At 47.7% G+C, this 15,294-nt stretch overlaps 6 protein-coding genes across 6 annotated transcripts; 2 read left to right on the top strand and 4 right to left on the bottom strand.

The window, feature by feature from the left end:
* Positions 1–959: 959 nt before the first annotated feature.
* Positions 960–3,597, bottom strand: M430DRAFT_132670 (hypothetical protein; the record flags this gene model as incomplete). The annotated part of the gene is made up of 10 exons (XM_024862260.1): positions 960–1,197; positions 1,258–1,291; positions 1,339–1,367; positions 1,458–2,450; positions 2,527–2,714; positions 2,763–2,813; positions 2,860–3,039; positions 3,098–3,178; positions 3,235–3,269; positions 3,351–3,597. The coding sequence occupies 10 exons, from the start codon at positions 3,595–3,597 to the stop codon at positions 960–962; spliced, it is 2,076 nt and encodes a 691-aa protein (XP_024725839.1).
* Positions 3,598–4,167: 570 nt separating this feature from the next.
* M430DRAFT_32741 (hypothetical protein) lies at positions 4,168–4,477 on the top strand (the record flags this gene model as incomplete). Its single annotated transcript, XM_024866225.1, has 1 exon — positions 4,168–4,477. A coding segment is annotated over one exon (271 nt), but the record flags the coding sequence as incomplete, so codon positions are not given.
* M430DRAFT_63453 (hypothetical protein) lies at positions 4,168–5,356 on the top strand (the record flags this gene model as incomplete). Its single annotated transcript, XM_024869056.1, has 3 exons — positions 4,168–4,532; positions 4,597–4,741; positions 4,794–5,356. Exons 1-3 carry the CDS (start codon positions 4,464–4,466, stop codon positions 5,354–5,356), a joined length of 777 nt encoding a protein of 258 aa, XP_024725837.1. The 5' UTR covers positions 4,168–4,463.
* A 136-nt stretch (positions 5,357–5,492) lies between these two features.
* On the bottom strand, positions 5,493–7,318 carry M430DRAFT_165655 (hypothetical protein). Its single transcript, XM_024863483.1, has 2 exons — positions 5,728–7,318; positions 5,493–5,597 (listed from the first exon to the last, which is right to left on the bottom strand). Exon 1 carries the CDS (start codon positions 7,262–7,264, stop codon positions 5,759–5,761), a length of 1,506 nt encoding a protein of 501 aa, XP_024725836.1. The 5' UTR covers positions 7,265–7,318; the 3' UTR covers positions 5,493–5,597; positions 5,728–5,758.
* A 1,276-nt stretch (positions 7,319–8,594) lies between these two features.
* M430DRAFT_63452 (hypothetical protein) lies at positions 8,595–10,318 on the bottom strand. Its single transcript, XM_024869055.1, has 2 exons — positions 9,714–10,318; positions 8,595–9,551 (listed from the first exon to the last, which is right to left on the bottom strand). The coding sequence occupies exons 1-2, from the start codon at positions 10,193–10,195 to the stop codon at positions 8,756–8,758; spliced, it is 1,278 nt and encodes a 425-aa protein (XP_024725835.1). The 5' UTR covers positions 10,196–10,318; the 3' UTR covers positions 8,595–8,755.
* Positions 10,319–12,010: 1,692 nt separating this feature from the next.
* M430DRAFT_113911 (hypothetical protein) lies at positions 12,011–13,593 on the bottom strand. The gene is made up of 3 exons (XM_024861536.1): positions 13,459–13,593; positions 13,102–13,394; positions 12,011–13,051 (listed from the first exon to the last, which is right to left on the bottom strand). The coding sequence occupies exons 1-3, from the start codon at positions 13,470–13,472 to the stop codon at positions 12,264–12,266; spliced, it is 1,095 nt and encodes a 364-aa protein (XP_024725834.1). The 5' UTR covers positions 13,473–13,593; the 3' UTR covers positions 12,011–12,263.
* Positions 13,594–15,294: the final 1,701 nt, after the last annotated feature.

Below are 15,294 nucleotides of genomic sequence, written 5' to 3'. Positions count from 1 at the left end.
TGAAAGTGGCAGGTTTCCCATCTTTGAGGAGATCCTTGCTCAACCTGCCGAAGTACGGAGGAAGGTAACTGTACTGTACCTATGACAGGCGGGGTTATTGATACGGGGACGTACCCCTGGATGTGCCCAACCGTGTGCCCATCCCAGAGTACATACCTTACAGTAGTACGCAGTAAGGGATCTCCGGAGCCATGGCCGAAGATAATGGGGGTCGCACTGCGGGGGAGATAGGGTGGGCTTATCTTCGGCCATCTCTTATCGCAACATATGCATCATCACCACTGGATGATCTGGAGAAACACCATGTTACAGAACTGAGGTATTTGATAATGGGTGCGCTGAGATCCGGAGTTGATAAGGATGATGATATACATGGTACAGTAGCTGCTCGGTAGAAAGGAGCTTGGGTTCAAATAGGCATTGAAGTCCATAGTGGGGCCAACGGCTGACTAAGCTAATTCCGGGGACCGACGAACCCCTACAGAGTAATAGCCTATATGCACATCCTTGTATACACAGTACCTACGGTATGTACATACACACAGTAAGATCGGGGATTAGAATATCTAGAGAATGTTAATTCATATGTCCGAAAAATGCCAGAACTGGTTAGTTGATTTGGATATTAGGAAGTCAAGTAAATCAGGGGGGGTTGATTGAAATAAGGCTAAACACTTGGGAATTAGCGCGATATCCCCCCTTTTCCTAGTCTTCCCCCATTCTGCGCAACTTGAAACTTCTAAATCAATCAAGAAAACCAAATCTTTTAAATCTCTAGTTCCAAGTCAAAACTAAACTTTTTCAGAGATATAGAGAGAAGGTATCTTGTGATTTCTGCATCTAAAGAGGGATCTATCATCTAATAAACAGTACATATGTATCAGTTGCCCGATACAAAATTCCTCTAACATTCATATTCGTAGACCACTGTATCCCTTTCTTCGATATAATACGCACGCTCACTTAGTCTCTGAAAGGAGCACGCCAACCTTCTCCCCTCCCTTTTCCATCACAACACCACTCTCAGCCTGAAGCTCTTCCCCCTCAATCATTTCCATCCTCTTCTTAGGTGGTCCAGTCTTTGAAATCCTGCCACTGGTGACATATCGTGCAAACTTGATAAGTGTGTCCCGAGATTCCCAGATCGGGAGGAGTGTGATGACAGTTGTAGCGAAGAACGCCCAGAGGAATACGACGCTGATAAGATTTCTAGATTAGCGCCATTTGTTCTATAGTTGGCTAGTGGTAATAACTTACACAATCCAGCCTTTGAAAAACCCCTTTGAGAATACTGGAAAAGGTCAGTGATGCTCTGGGAGAAAGGAGGAGAATACGGACCGTATCTTGTCCCATACATAGGGATTGGCCTAATTCTTGTAGTTAGCACTTTTCAATAAGAATAGGATTTATATGTAGAGAATGGGATTGGGAAGAAATGATAGGTGCAAGTGACTTACCATAGGATTAGATAACTGACCGTCATAACGATACTTGCTATAATAGCCCATTTTCTAGCTCTAAGCAAGATCTTCTCATTCTTTTCATCTTCAGTCCTGGCAGCTTCCATCGCAGCCTCCTTGTCAGCCGCCGACTCGCGAGAGGTTTGCTCATCCCCCTCCTCATAATCATCAGCCGGTCTGACCTCCTTGAACTTCTCAAAATCGTAGTTCTCCGACCTGATAAAAGTGAAGAGTGGCGTCAGGACGAGTGGTGAACAGAGCGAGCATATGTTCCCCGCAACAAGCGGAAGGTTCGCACTGAGTGTCGTGATAGTAATTACCCCTTCCGTTGAATGAGCCGTGAGAATCCATGCGAGAATTCCGGCGGCTGAGCTAATGAGTGGAGCTGCGATCACGGCAAATTTGGATTGCTTGCTCCACATGATCGTGCAGGCCATAGGAACAATAGCGGAATCGACCAAGATACCTGAAATGGTGACGAGGAAGCTGACCGAGAAACCCGCATGGTTCAAGCCAGCAGCTATACCAGCGGTAACAATAGCGAAGCCAGGTACTATCATATTTGAAAATCGCAGCAGTTGCTTTCCTGTCGCTTTGGGGTTGATGTATGATTGGTAGAGATTGTATGTGAGCAGGGCGGTTGTGGCGACTGTTTCGGATGACATGGCTGATGTTACAGCCATGAAGACCATAAGGAGGATGGCTGCTCCCCCGCCTTTCCCCATGATAGAGAGCGCAGCATACGGCAATGCTAGGCCTGAGGAAACCTCGTATTCATTCATGCGATTTGGGTATGTGGGGAAGCTTGGCAGATGTTCGGTAGCTGCTGCTGCCAAACCGAAAGTTGTCGCTAGCACGAAGGGTATTGTGAACCAGGACGTTCCTCCAAGAAGGTATCCCCCTAGTGTTCCCGCGGGATCAGCTGCGATTGCTTTCTGGAAAAGTTGAGAGTCGACTGCTGCAGCAAAACCGGTTCCTACAAATACCAGGCTGTAAAAGTTTCTGAAGTTAGTAATAGATCTTTCAACAGGGGATGAAAGTATAATATCAGAGATTATAACTTTACCCAATATAGCCGCCTTCTACACTTCTCATAGTCAGATAGGAGCCTTGAGCGTTGCCTTCTACAGGATGGAGCCCAGCTGCTTCAGTGAGAAGCTCCCACATCTTGTCGCTGGATCCAATCACGGATGAGGTGGTGTAGACGACGAACGCAGACATTAACATAATGACGAAAATAATTACTGTATGAATCTACTGAGAGGTCAGTCATGTCATATATACTTACAATGTTTAACTTACCCAATCTGTCAGGAAGGTGGCTTTGATACCACCACACAGTGTATAGATAACCTAGAGTTGTCAGGTATCATATAAACCAAAGCCTCGACATACTTACAACTCCAATAGGGAACAAGAAGCACAGCGCATTGCGGTCGACACCTGTAAGAATGCTAAATACAGCACTACCTCCGACAAGAAGACTGACTGTCAAAATGACCTGGTAGAGCAAACAGTAACAACACAGGACAATGTGAGCAGGCGCGCCGTATCTGTGTTTTGCAATTTGCAGGAAGGTCTTTCAAGTCAGAATATTGTTCTTTGGCCCTGCAGTTGTAGAGGTTTGGGTGGCGTACTTGCGCATGAGGGGCTTTTCGTTTCAATTCGATTGCGGCCACCGAAAACAGGAGGATCTGGACACTTGCACCAGCTCCGTACTATTACCAGGTATTAGTATACATGGTATTTTCTAAGTTCAGGCCTTTGAACCTACCCAGAACGGCCCTGAAATTCCATAAGAGTAACCATCTGCAAGTTTTGTGATGTTAAATGCTAAATTCCAGGAAGGTACCAAAAGTTATACAGTTATACTCTGAATGCGCAACTTACATGATGTAGAACTGAGAAGCGTTGCAGCAATTGTCCATGATGATACCACAGCAGATGCAGTCAGCCCGGTTTTGACGGAATGCTTCGCAGTCATGAACATCTCCGAGTCCTGCTTCTCTTCAAAGTATTTCGAGAGAAAGAGGGACACCATGGACATGCCGATGGCAAATGCTGCCCCGAGTCCAACGACAATTCCATAACCAACCCCTTGACTAAAGGGAGGTTCGATTTGAACGCCGTTCGCCATATCGAAATCGGGTTTTGTCAAAGATGATGGGATTGTTGGTGAAATCAGAATAAAACCAGTCACCTCTGTCCATGGTTATAAAAAAACAAGGTTACACCACTTGAATGTACCTATCATCCATGACCTACCCTTGAAGATACATCCATGACCTACCTCGCATCGAGATGCTGCGATGTGAAGATATTGACAAGGCTGAGCTTTCTCAAATGATACACAAATTTAACGGAAGTGGCAGCCAGTTCCACGCGACCTGCAGAGCTACGCAGATAGGCCGAGTTGGAGCTTATCGGTATCAGTGACAAGGGCCAATATCTCGATTGAAGGTGGGCGCCGCCGTTGCCTCTGTATGTCTTGGTTCCCATGTATAACACCCATCTTTGCGAGATCAACTGCCGATCGATAAGAAGTTCGTGGGTCGAAGACAACCAATCAAGGTGCCCAATGAGAGAGAGGCAGGACCTGGGTAGATTGAGTGCAGGAAAGGCCCACTGCGGAGGCTAGTCAGCTACCGTCCCTCTATCAACATCATAATCAAACTCCATACTCCGGATTCCGGACTCTCCTCTCCATCATGCTCCGTCTCCTTATCTTGTATCGTTTGGCCGCTCCCGGGGTTACCCCCCTCTCCTTACAAATCACCCCTCCATTCTTGAGCGGCATCGTAAGGACTATGTTGAGCTCTCCAAAAGTGGCCAAGACACGTGTGGCTCTGTGGAGACTGGTCACTTTGCCATATCAATGTGTCATAGCTTCAAGCATAGCCAATTTATATTCTCTTGCCTTGCGCAATGCGTTGTCTCTTTCTCTCTCCCCGCTCTATCAGGAATTCATAACTTCATAGACTAATAGCAAGGCTCTTCGCGATCATGGAAGACATAGTAAAGAAGATCGAGATCAATTGTGATATGGGGGAGGGGTTTGGCAGATGGAAGATGGTACTTACCCCGCAATGCCTCGATTCAGCATGAGATAGAGTCTGTTAGCTAAAGCCAGAATTAGGGACCAGATGAGGAATTGATGAAGTACGTTGACGTCGCGAACATTGCCTGTGGTTTCCACGCCGGGGATCCTTCTATAATGGTCAAGTCGGTCAGACTTGCGAAGGCACACGGCGTCAAAGCGGGGGCACATCCAGGACTGCAAGGTACGCGCGCCTCGATCCTCTTCCCTGTACCTGATTGACAATGTATCGCTAGATCTCTTTGGCTTTGGACGACGTCGAATGACCGTCGACCCCGCCGATATGTACGCGATGGTTCTCTACCAGGTCGGGGCCCTCAAAGCCATCCTCGACGCCGAGGGTGTTCCTCTCAACCATATCAAGCCCCACGGCGAGCTGTTCTTCTACATGCAACGGGATTTAAAGATCTGCAGAGCTGTATTAGAAGCATGCGCTCTGTTCAAGGTCCCGATCTATGGCGCGAAGGGCTCGGCCGATGAGAAGGCCATTTGCGAGGAGCTGGGCCTGCCATTTATTGAGGAAGCATATGTGGATGTGGCTTACGACAAGAATGCAAAGATCATGCCCATTGGGCAATTCAAGACGATCACCACGGAGGAAATTTACACAAAGACTCTGTTAATTGGTCGGACGGATCATAGTATCGACGTGGATGGGGACAAAGTACACCTTGGGTTTGGTGGAAAGCCCTTCAGCATTTGCCTGCACTCAGATATGCCCACAGCGCTGGAAAATGTGAAGCAATTGAGGAAAGCAGTGGACGAGCTTAATGCGGAGAAGTTTCCGACCGCCAGCTGAATAGTTGAATAGTGAATAATGAAGAATTCATCTCTTGAGGTTGCAGAAGAGTGACTCCCCCGAAGTGCAGATTCGACCATTGATTTTACAGGGACTGAATGCCCGGAGTATGTCTGTTAGAAATATGCTAGGAGATTATTCGAATCTTGGCATGCCTAGAGAATACATTAATTGCTATTCTGTTGAGATTGTCGGTATCAGTTATTAAAGGGGGTTGTCCATAGTTTACAAAGGCCGAGTCCTTACACCCTAAACTGATCAGAATGTATATTAGACAGTAATTAAAACCAGACGACGAAGCATCGTATGAGAACTTTCACATATGCTACTCTGGGTATCTCGATTTAAGACTCATGCTAAGGTAAACTGACAGATAGCCCTTTGCTAGGTATCAAGCGAGACTCAAGTCATCGATGCTTCTGCCTCATTGGCGAGACGCAGCATGTCCTCGTCGGTTACTCCTTCCAGGTCATAGTCATCTTCCAGGACATCGTTATCTTTCAGGACATCGTTCACTTTCAGGACGTCGTCATCTTCCGGCAAATAGTTATCTTTATCTTTTAGGGTATAGAGGATTTCTCGTATGGCGTGATGATCGAACTCATCTCCCAGGCCATCGATATATTCATCCAGCCAAGGATCCCTGTTGAAGTCATCTTCGGAGTCATCGTCGAAGTCGTCTTCAGAACGATAAATGGGCCAGCCATATCTGTCAAACCTTTTATTAGGTTCGGCAGCTTGCTTCAACAGCTTATTCTCGTAGGCTTCGGCGATTATGGATTTGTAATCGACCTGGAAGAACGGCCAGGAGGTATTCGAATGTTGCTCCGAAATACGGCGAGCGTCTTCAACCCATTCAGGCGGGTCGAGTACACTCAGTTGACGTCGCCCGGACTGTATGTGTCTGTAATCGCCCAAGAAGATAGGATGCCCATTGAATTGGAGGTGGTTTTGGAGGAGGTGTATTGTTGACTCGACGAATTTCAATTCTTTCATGTCTTCAGCACGCTTGTCGACGTCGTCGTCGCAAAGCTCAGCCGGAGCATAATGACGTTCAACAATAGTAAGTCGTTTCAAACGTGGAAAAAGCCTATGCAGAGAATACAAAAAAGTGCTGAATCTATCACTAGATTCCAGAGCAAGTTCGACAGCTGGAAGGCTCAAGGAGACTGAGAGAGACTCAACCATAGACGTTTCGTCCGTAGGAGTTAAGGCTGGGATCTCCCCAGAAGGATCGTAATCCACACCGGATATCCGATACCAGTACGCAGATTTATGCAAACTCCTCAAGGAGTTGAAATCGATATGTAGTGTATCACGATGAAAATCAAAATAGGTCTGAGGGAAGGCTCCCTTGGCTCCAAACGCCGCAGTATAGGATTTGGAAGCCACACCAAAGGATTCTTTGCAGACGAGCAACAAGGAAGGTATACCTGATTCAGAGTAAACCCCATGCAAATGCGCTGGACGATGAATGCCAGGTAGTTCGATTGCTCGATGTTTTTCCGGCCGCATCAAAATGGCCTTCGCATCCGCTCTCGTCATCCTCCCTGTAAATTTATCATCCGGTGTCAGAAGCCTTTTACAGGCCATTTTCCTCTCAATCTTATCAAGCTCGTAGTCCTCAATGTCGAAGAAATCGTAACTGGATTCATCATCATCGGCGTCGTCGGCTTCGGGGTAGGGAGCAGGGCCGGCAGGACCTTCAATTGCTTTGTCGGACCGCACCCTTTTCCACCAGGATGGGTCATCGTCGGTTCGTAGCCGTCTCGCCTTGATATAAACAATCCGCGGATCCGGCAAGGCGAACTTCCAGATCATGAGGCGCACTTCGACGGGTAACTTGTTGAAGCAAGTAAAGGAGATTGTCGGATTCGAGTCATGAGAGGTCGAGGAATGCGGTGCCATTTTGGAGCTTCATTGCCTTGTTGGCTCGTGGAAGAAATCGGGGGGAGCGGTGTAGGCATTTTAATGATGTAGAAATTTTAACGATGTAGCTAATTAGAATAGTTTCTAAGTTAGGCGTTCCTTCCTTTATAGAACAGCCTTCCCTTTCTACTCTTTTTAAGCTTATTTTTTAAGCTTTTGCCTCTTCGGTAGCTCTCTTATTCTATAGTAATCAACACTCGAATTTTAAGAGTATTAAAATCGATCGATTTAGCTAAAGTTTACGCGTAGGGGTCTACCGGTAGAAAGGGGCGCGATAAGGGGGGGGGGGGGGCTACGTAGGCCTAGGTAAGGGGCGACAGGGCCGCGCAGGCCTAAGGGGACGACGCGGTTACTAAGCGCCTCGCTACGCCTGTGCCTTCTAATTGGCTACATCGTTAAAATATCTACACTATTAAAAATTCTACATGATTAAAAGCTACTATAGCCTTTAAATAATTATATTATTAAAAATCCTATATAATTAAAACAACTACATGATTAAAAATTTTATAGCTATAGATATCTTATTGATTTTAAAAGCGGGTCTCATCTTATAGCTGTAAAATAGATTAATTATATATACAGGCTGTTATCTCCTCTATAAATCCCGCTAAGGTACACTTCAGGTACGTGTACTTTTGATGGGAGCCTTATGGGAGTCCCTGCGTCGCTTGACGCGTGCGCTCTACCGAGGTACCGTAAACCATTGACGGCGCTAGTGTCGCATCGCGAGTGAAGAAACACCCTTGGACCCCTATTCATTACCTACCTACTTGTGACAAGAAAAAGTCTCCGAACAGCATACATCTCTCTGCGACGAAACTCTTTATTTAAAACTTTTAAGGTATTCTATAGAATTAGAACACAAAAAATCATGTCTACATTATTATTTTAATTTTAATAATATATACGTGATTAAAAATATTTTATTATTTAATATTATATACTATTATTATTTCTAAAGGGTTTATTTATTTAATATCATGTCTATAGATACATTATTTATATATATATAGTATTATAAATATTAATCAGGTATATATAGTAAATAGAAATTAATCTTGTTAAAGCCCTTTATTTTTTCTATATAGTCTTAAAAGCATTATATCTTCGCGTATTTTTCTGCTAAGGTACCTAAGGTACATGGATACTTTATATATAAAATACAATCTAGGTCATGTTATCAAGTTAAAACCTCCTAACAACTCAGTGCTTTCACTCAATACAGTACTACACACCTCGTAAGCTATCGAAAATCAGATTTACCAGATTAAAAAGTCTATTCGAAATCATAAATTATATCACTATGGTACAATGAATGACTTCCTATCTCTTATCTGGTCTTACACCTTGGTTTTTCATGTGTCTCGTAACGAATGTGATGATGTACAACTTTTTAAATCCTCCCTAAACCCATATCCTGTTTCCCATATCCTTTGATCCCAAATCCCAATTTTATACATCTTGCATTTAGCAAGTGGTGATGAACAAACCGATGGGGCTTGGGTTCCAGTCCTGGAAGTAGTTGAGGCTGGTTCCAGAGACAGAGCTGATCTTGTAAGAGACAGTCTGGCCAGCGGGGCAAGAGAAGCTGGAAACAACGGTGGAGGAACCAGGGGTGACAGTGAAGTTGCCAAAGTCAGTCTTGACGCTGCCCTCAGTGGCGTAGGTGGTCGTGTTGGTGGCCACGGTGGTCAATTGCGCGAAGTCAACCTCGCCGTTGCCGGAGAAGCTGAAGGAGGAGGTCTCGAGTTGGTCCTTCTGGGGGAAGAGGAAGACAAGAGAGCAAGTGCCAGTGTAGGACTTGGGGACGTCGAAGTTGAAGATGGAGCTGATGTCGGAGGTGATGGTGCCGTTGTAGGATGTGCCGAAAGACTTGTCAGGCGACGAGGCGGAGACAGGGACGATCAGGTGAGGGTATTGGTATTGGCCGTTGAGGTTGGCTGGGCAGCTCTTGGGGCCACCAGGGGTGGAAGGAGCAGAAGTGGGCTGAGTTCCGGCGGGGCTGCTTCCAGCGGGGCTGCTTGCTGGGCCAGCTGGGCTTGCGGGGGTGCTTCCAGCAGGGCTGCTTCCTGGACCAGCGGGACCGGCAGGGCTGCTTCCGGCAGGGCTGCTTCCTGGACCAGCGGGACCGGCAGGGCTGCTTCCGGCAGGGCTGCTTCCTGGACCAGATGGACCGGCGGGGGTGCTTCCAGCAGGGCTGCTTCCTGGACCAGCGGGGCCGGCAGGGCTGCTTCCAGAGGGACCGTTACCTGGGCCAGCTGGGCTGCCTGGGGATTGAGCAGGAGGAGACTGGGCAGGTGGTGATTGAATAGGGATGGTGGTGGTCTTGGGACCAGCTGGGCTGCTTCCGGAGGGACCGTTTCCTGAACCAGCTGGGCTGCTAGGAGATTGACCAGCAGGAGAGGACTGGGCAGGGACCGATGACTGAGCTGTGGTCTTGGAACCAGTTGAGCTGGCAGGAGATGAAGATGCGGACGAAGAGTAGCAGCCGCTTGCGGTCAGGCCAATGGTGACACACTTCTTCTGGCCAACGACGGGAGTGGTGTAGATGTTCCACTCGGTGTCAGAGGCAGGGCAGGCGTAGAAGGTTTCCGAGCCGTTGTGAGAGATCTCACCGCTGCTGCTGATAGCGAAACCACCAGTTGGGGCAGCACCGCTGTCACACTGGAACTGTTCGACCTCGGGGGTGAGAATGCATCCTCTGCCGTTGGAGTCGGTGATGGCGCCGTTGCTGATGGAGTAGCTGGCAGGTGGGAGGCCACCTCCGATGCGGTTCTGTCCATCGCTGAGCTGTCCCATGGTTCCTGGCTCACCACCGGTAGCGGTGATGCCGAAGGAGCAGGATCTGGGGATGGAGGCCGCAGAGGCACCGGCCGCGAGGGCGAGGGAGGCAAGTGCGTATCTCATGGTGGACCGAAATAAATGAGATAGGATGTCAAGAGTAGGTGTCGATGTGAACGAGAGGGTAGTGGTTTGGATCGTTCAATTCTGATGGGGGAACAGATGAATTATATACACATCAGGTCTCTGAGGGCCGGCTGGGAATTTACACAGTTCTCATTACACATGGATTCTAGTCCTCAATTGAGACAACTAGGCAAACCCCAATCATGATCGGTCCCAAAGTTCGATGTCATTCTTTTCTCGGAGTTGAGAAGGGCGAGAGGAAAGCTTTTCCTGTGCTAGCACGCCCTTCTTGCGTCAGCGATCGAGTGAGAAAGCCATATTGTACCAGCTTCCCCACAAGATGGGCGTTCTCCTCACGCCTCGAATTGGCCACGGACCACATAAAGTGAACGAAGCCCAGGGTTCCCCATAAAAAGCCAGGTCCACTTGGGCGCTGGGAATCTCGGAATTGGCTTCCTGTTGGTAGGGCAGGTAGGCCGCATAAGCGGTCTTGAGCTTAATTGGACGGAAACAGTGGACTTTGGACAGGAACAGGACTCCGAGCATCTTCGGTCAAGCAATTGACATTACCGATGACGAAAAATTCTTCTCGGTTCGAGTTCCGTCTGAGAATAATGTGGAAGAGTGTACCCCTCTCTGACCCTCCACACCACATGAAGTATGGATCCAAAGCATTGCAGAGGATTTGATGATATTTTTGGAAGAACTACTTCGGTCTGATATCAATCAGAGACTTGACGTTGCGCTCTTTGTCGTTGACCCAGCGTGAATTGGCCACTCAATGTTGAGGATGGCAGATGGCAGAGATGGAAACGGCACGAACGGTTGGAGGTGGCAAAAGGTCTGGCTTAGTAATCAGTCTAAGGTCCCTCTACGCATATAGCGCAAGGGAAGTCACCAATCGCAAGAGGACGAGAGCAATATTCCCTCAAACTTGGGCCTGGTACCTGTTCCAGTCAATGTGCCTGGGCAGGCACAAAATCTTGGCTGATGGAAGGGGGTTCCGGCGAAGAGAAGCCATCACGTGACATGAGGGGCACCCCCCAACATCATCAATGCCTAGTAGAGTAGCATTACCGTGGATTCGTGGAAGGAGTTTCTAACTAAGTCGTCAAGTTGATTAGTTTTCTTTGTCACGGCTATTACTTTGAACGGAGAGCTGTTATGACTTCACTACTCGGCAAGTTGAGAGAGTGCAAGTGAAGGCGAGCTCGGCTGACGCATGGCCCATTCATAGAATATCAAGATCCTTTTCATGATCTTCTCGGGCGGTTTTCACGGAAGTCTCCAGTTAAGCCGCGCTGCATCCCAAGTTTCCGGAAAACAAAACGGAAATTTCAACACAAGTCAGGGGTTTCGGAGGTCTTAGAACGGGGCAGCAAACAGCGACGCCTTACGGTCCCAGGAATTCTAGATGTTCCTGAGTTCCCCGAAATTTCTACGGTTTTCGTCACTCCACAAAGAGCGGAATTTGGTTCTATAAAAAGAACTGACATCTATCTATAGAAAAGTTACGCCGGTGTTGTGAGATTACGCAAGCTAGCCTCAAGCCACCGAAGATCGTGTACGCCTCTTCCGTCAAGTTGACTGTTCAGCCTTGTGCAGGGCTGAGCTCCTCTTCGTAAGCAGACTCGAAAGTTGGCACGGAGAAAGGGGTGGATATTGGCAGAATGGAGCGGCGCTTCTTGGCATTGCTTGTCATTAGCTGTCTCAACCTGTCTCCCACTTCTTCTGGCAATTAGGGCACCGTTTTGACTTCAACACCGGTTGTTCCAGTTCCTGGAAGTTCAGATTCCGACAGCCATTTTGCCTTTTGTTCGAGTGGATATTTTGATTTATTTTCACATGGTCCAATTCCTAAGAACTTAGGCTGGGAAGGCGTGTGAGATTCCATCGGCTCTTCTCGTCACCAACCGTTCTTTTCTTGACCTTTGGCTTCAGAACTACAGAACTGCTGATTAGAATCCAGCCGTCTCCATCTTCGAGCAAAGATCTTGTCATCGGCCTGGTGGACATATGACCGTAGACGGCTGACAGACGTATCTGAAAATACCCTCATTCACACCCATCATTCCCAGACCTGTCGACAACTAATATTCAACCTCTTTCCTCTCATATAGCCTCTCCATTTCTCATACTCTTTGGGTGTGGCGGTCCCCACCGGCCATTCCTCAAGCCACGGAGGACACGTGCCGGCCATGACTTTCGGCATAGCATGCCAGGCCCACCGTGTCTGGCCCGACATCTGGACCACATCACCGCTGCGCACTCTGATCACAACCATTTCCTGCTCTCGATCCTCATCCCCTTCGTCAGCATCAGGATACTTGTCCCGGGCGATAACAAAGAGCCCGTCGCACCCAAGACTGAAGCTGGCGAGCCCACGCTCGCATTCCTCTGAGACGTCGCGGTGCACGGGCATATAGTCTTTGGGCGAGTAGAGTAGGACGACTCCGGATTCTGGTGTGAATGAGTCTTGAAATAGTGACGTGACCAGTGCGGAAATGTCAGGTGGGAATGGCGTGGGAGAGGACGAGGGGTAACTTCGTGTGTTCCAATTATATTGAGAGCCTATGGTGAGCCAGCGCAGTTTCTTTTGCAGGAATTGCGCCGTGTTAAGCGGTTTATGATTCGAGTTTGGTTTGAGAGGCGTGAAGACATGGCCTTTATAGGACTGAGGATAGCTAAAAAAGGACAATCGGGAATCACCTCCTTCAGAGAGTGGTGGGAACGGAATGTCATAATCCTGTTGAATGTTCGTCATGTGAAGCGGATTTGACAGGTCGCGGTGGAGCAACCTGTCAAGGAGAATAGACTGGCATTCGGGAGGCAAGAGGGATGGTAGCAGCCTCAATCCTAGCATAACGGTCAGACCATTGCTTTCAGCACGTGAAATATCAGCTGACCATTAAAATCCTTATGCTCATATACTGTGCAAGCATCAGGTACATCATTCAAGCCAAGAGACTCTCCTTCCTGACTTTGGCCATATGATTTGAAAACCTTCCCTGCAGCCGCAATCATCTCAGATGGAACTGTGGCCACAGGGACTATTTTTTGCTTTTGGACGTCACTCAACCCTCTGCGGAAATCAACAATTTCAAGATCTTCGTCGACGGCTGAGTTCTCCATCCTCTGATACTTCTTATACGCATCACATATTGCCTGAGGAGGCAAGGCATGGGTATCATGGTGATGACTTTTCTACTCAAAACCTGTCAAATCCGTGCTGCATGGCTCAGAAGGGACCTAGATATGCGTACGCGTTTCGGGTCATCCATCTGGAATTGACGACCTGCTCTGTCTCTGGATCTGTACAGTTGACTGCGGCGACCCCTGCTCGCTGGTAGCTCTTTGATACGAATTACTCTCGGTAGCGATATAATTCTGCGCTTTAACTGTAGCATTGACGGTTTCACTCAGACAGTTGTAAGTGGAATCAAAATCTTCAGAGCGAGAAATCAGGAGGGCTTAGCGAGGGGCTAAGGGGGGAGACCAATAAGGTTGAAATCTCGTTACTCATTTATTACATAACCCACCCCTATTTCCTTGCCCCTTTATTCTCCAGAGTTTGATTCGCAATACAACAAATCTTGTGAACCTTGTTTCACAAATAATTGTTGATGGTTCCTACATAACCATCCTTGATTTACACTTGACTCGTACTCAGCTTATAAGTCTTTCGGGGATACCGTTTCCACGCAAGAATACCTTACTTTATGTACTCGCTGCCACCAAACTTGTTCTTCGCAAGAGTTCCGCGGGACCGTAGGCCCAGAAGCCTGCTCTCCTTAATATTTCCTGTCTTTCAATAGAACCAAATCGCTGACGACACATGACACAATCCCCTTCATTGCCCCATTCCCATCCCATCGCTTTATACTACCGTTTTCATGTCTGGACCAAGCTATGCATCTCTTGATCTTGGCCACTACCGAACGACAGGTCCTTGAGACTACCACCTCTTTCAACTAACCAGGCGTGGCTCGCTCGTATGACCCCAGAGAACCGTTGTAGTACTTCCTGAGAGGGCTGTTGCGGCATTGTATCAGAGATTATTCAGCAATCATTGGGTTTGAAAGTAGGTTCATATTCCTCTTGGAGAAACGCTTGTGCCAGTCGATGTATTTTTGCGAGCGTGTGTGCCACTTCGGATTGCGAAGTAACAGAGGCTTTTGGAATCGTCTTCATAGCGTATATTCGTTGGGTATCCTTCTTCGAGTCTTGCATAGTCGGAAAAACCACCCTTTCCAATAATCCTTAAACGCTCGCAACTCTCAATTTCTGGCCGTGTCTTATTTTCAACCTATTCAACGCCTATACGGATCTTTCCTGTGCCATATTGGACGTCCAACCATTCCGCACCACTCTGATGCAGAGCCTTTTCTCTTTAATTGAACTTAGGATCCTCAACATATTTTTAGCTTTCCTCGAACCGGGGACTGATTCGTGCTACACTAAAGGGTTCTCAGGAGTTCCCGAAACGGTTTTGACAAGCACCTGGGGCTTGTCAAGGCCTAGAAGGGCATAAGGTAGGTATTTGGAGGAGACTCGGCCGCGATTTATAGGGGTTGCTTTGAATCCACCGCTATATATCTGCGGACTTGTACTGTTAGTATATGGATTCGAAATCTTTCGAGTCTGTTCTGCTGGGCTCAAATGGACGGAGCCTGCTACTCCAGATTCAGTGCCCCGCACGAGAGATCCTGTTGATGGTTGTTGTACTGTTGCTTGTATTGGTCTGGCAGGCGAAGCGTGGGTGAAATTGATACATCTATCAATCTCAAAGGAGCTGATGTTCCTCTCTCCGGTGTAGTGTTTGCGAAAGAGGAATCGAGAGAAGGTGGGATGCCCTCCCTGCCAATCCTTTCCTCTCGGCCTGCAGCGGCGAAATTCTCTCCGATGCGTTCTTGAGCTCTAATAATCTCTTTTTGAGCCATCAATAGGTGAATAGGTATGACGTCTTACTAGACAAAACATTCGAGCGAACCCCCGGGCTTGAATTCGTCGTCGTAATCCGAAACGAGGTGAGGTGTAGCGAGACACCTTATCTATTATCCTACCAAATACTACTTTTTACAAAGCCTGTGTACGAACAA

Source organism: Amorphotheca resinae (assembly GCF_003019875.1).
Source record: "Amorphotheca resinae ATCC 22711 unplaced genomic scaffold M430scaffold_1, whole genome shotgun sequence".
Classification (NCBI taxonomy): domain Eukaryota; kingdom Fungi; phylum Ascomycota; class Leotiomycetes; order Helotiales; family Amorphothecaceae; genus Amorphotheca; species Amorphotheca resinae.
The sequence above is the reverse complement of the archived record's forward strand: the minus strand, read 5'-3'. Positions and strand labels throughout refer to the sequence as shown.

Coding starts and splice junctions, on each gene's coding strand:
- M430DRAFT_113911 (XM_024861536.1), bottom strand. Junction 13,052..13,101: donor TGAGCATAAGGATTTTAATG/GTCAGCTGATAT, acceptor CCGTTATGCTAG/GATTGAGGCTGCTACCATCC.
- M430DRAFT_63452 (XM_024869055.1), bottom strand. CDS start 10,195: ATGAGATACGCACTTGCCTCCCTCGCCCTCGCGGCCGGTGCCTCTGCG. Junction 9,552..9,713: donor GGTTCCAAGACCACAGCTCA/GTCATCGGTCCC, acceptor ATCCCCAGGCAG/CCCAGCTGGCCCAGGTAACG.
- M430DRAFT_165655 (XM_024863483.1), bottom strand. CDS start 7,264: ATGGCACCGCATTCCTCGACCTCTCATGACTCGAATCCGACAATCTCC.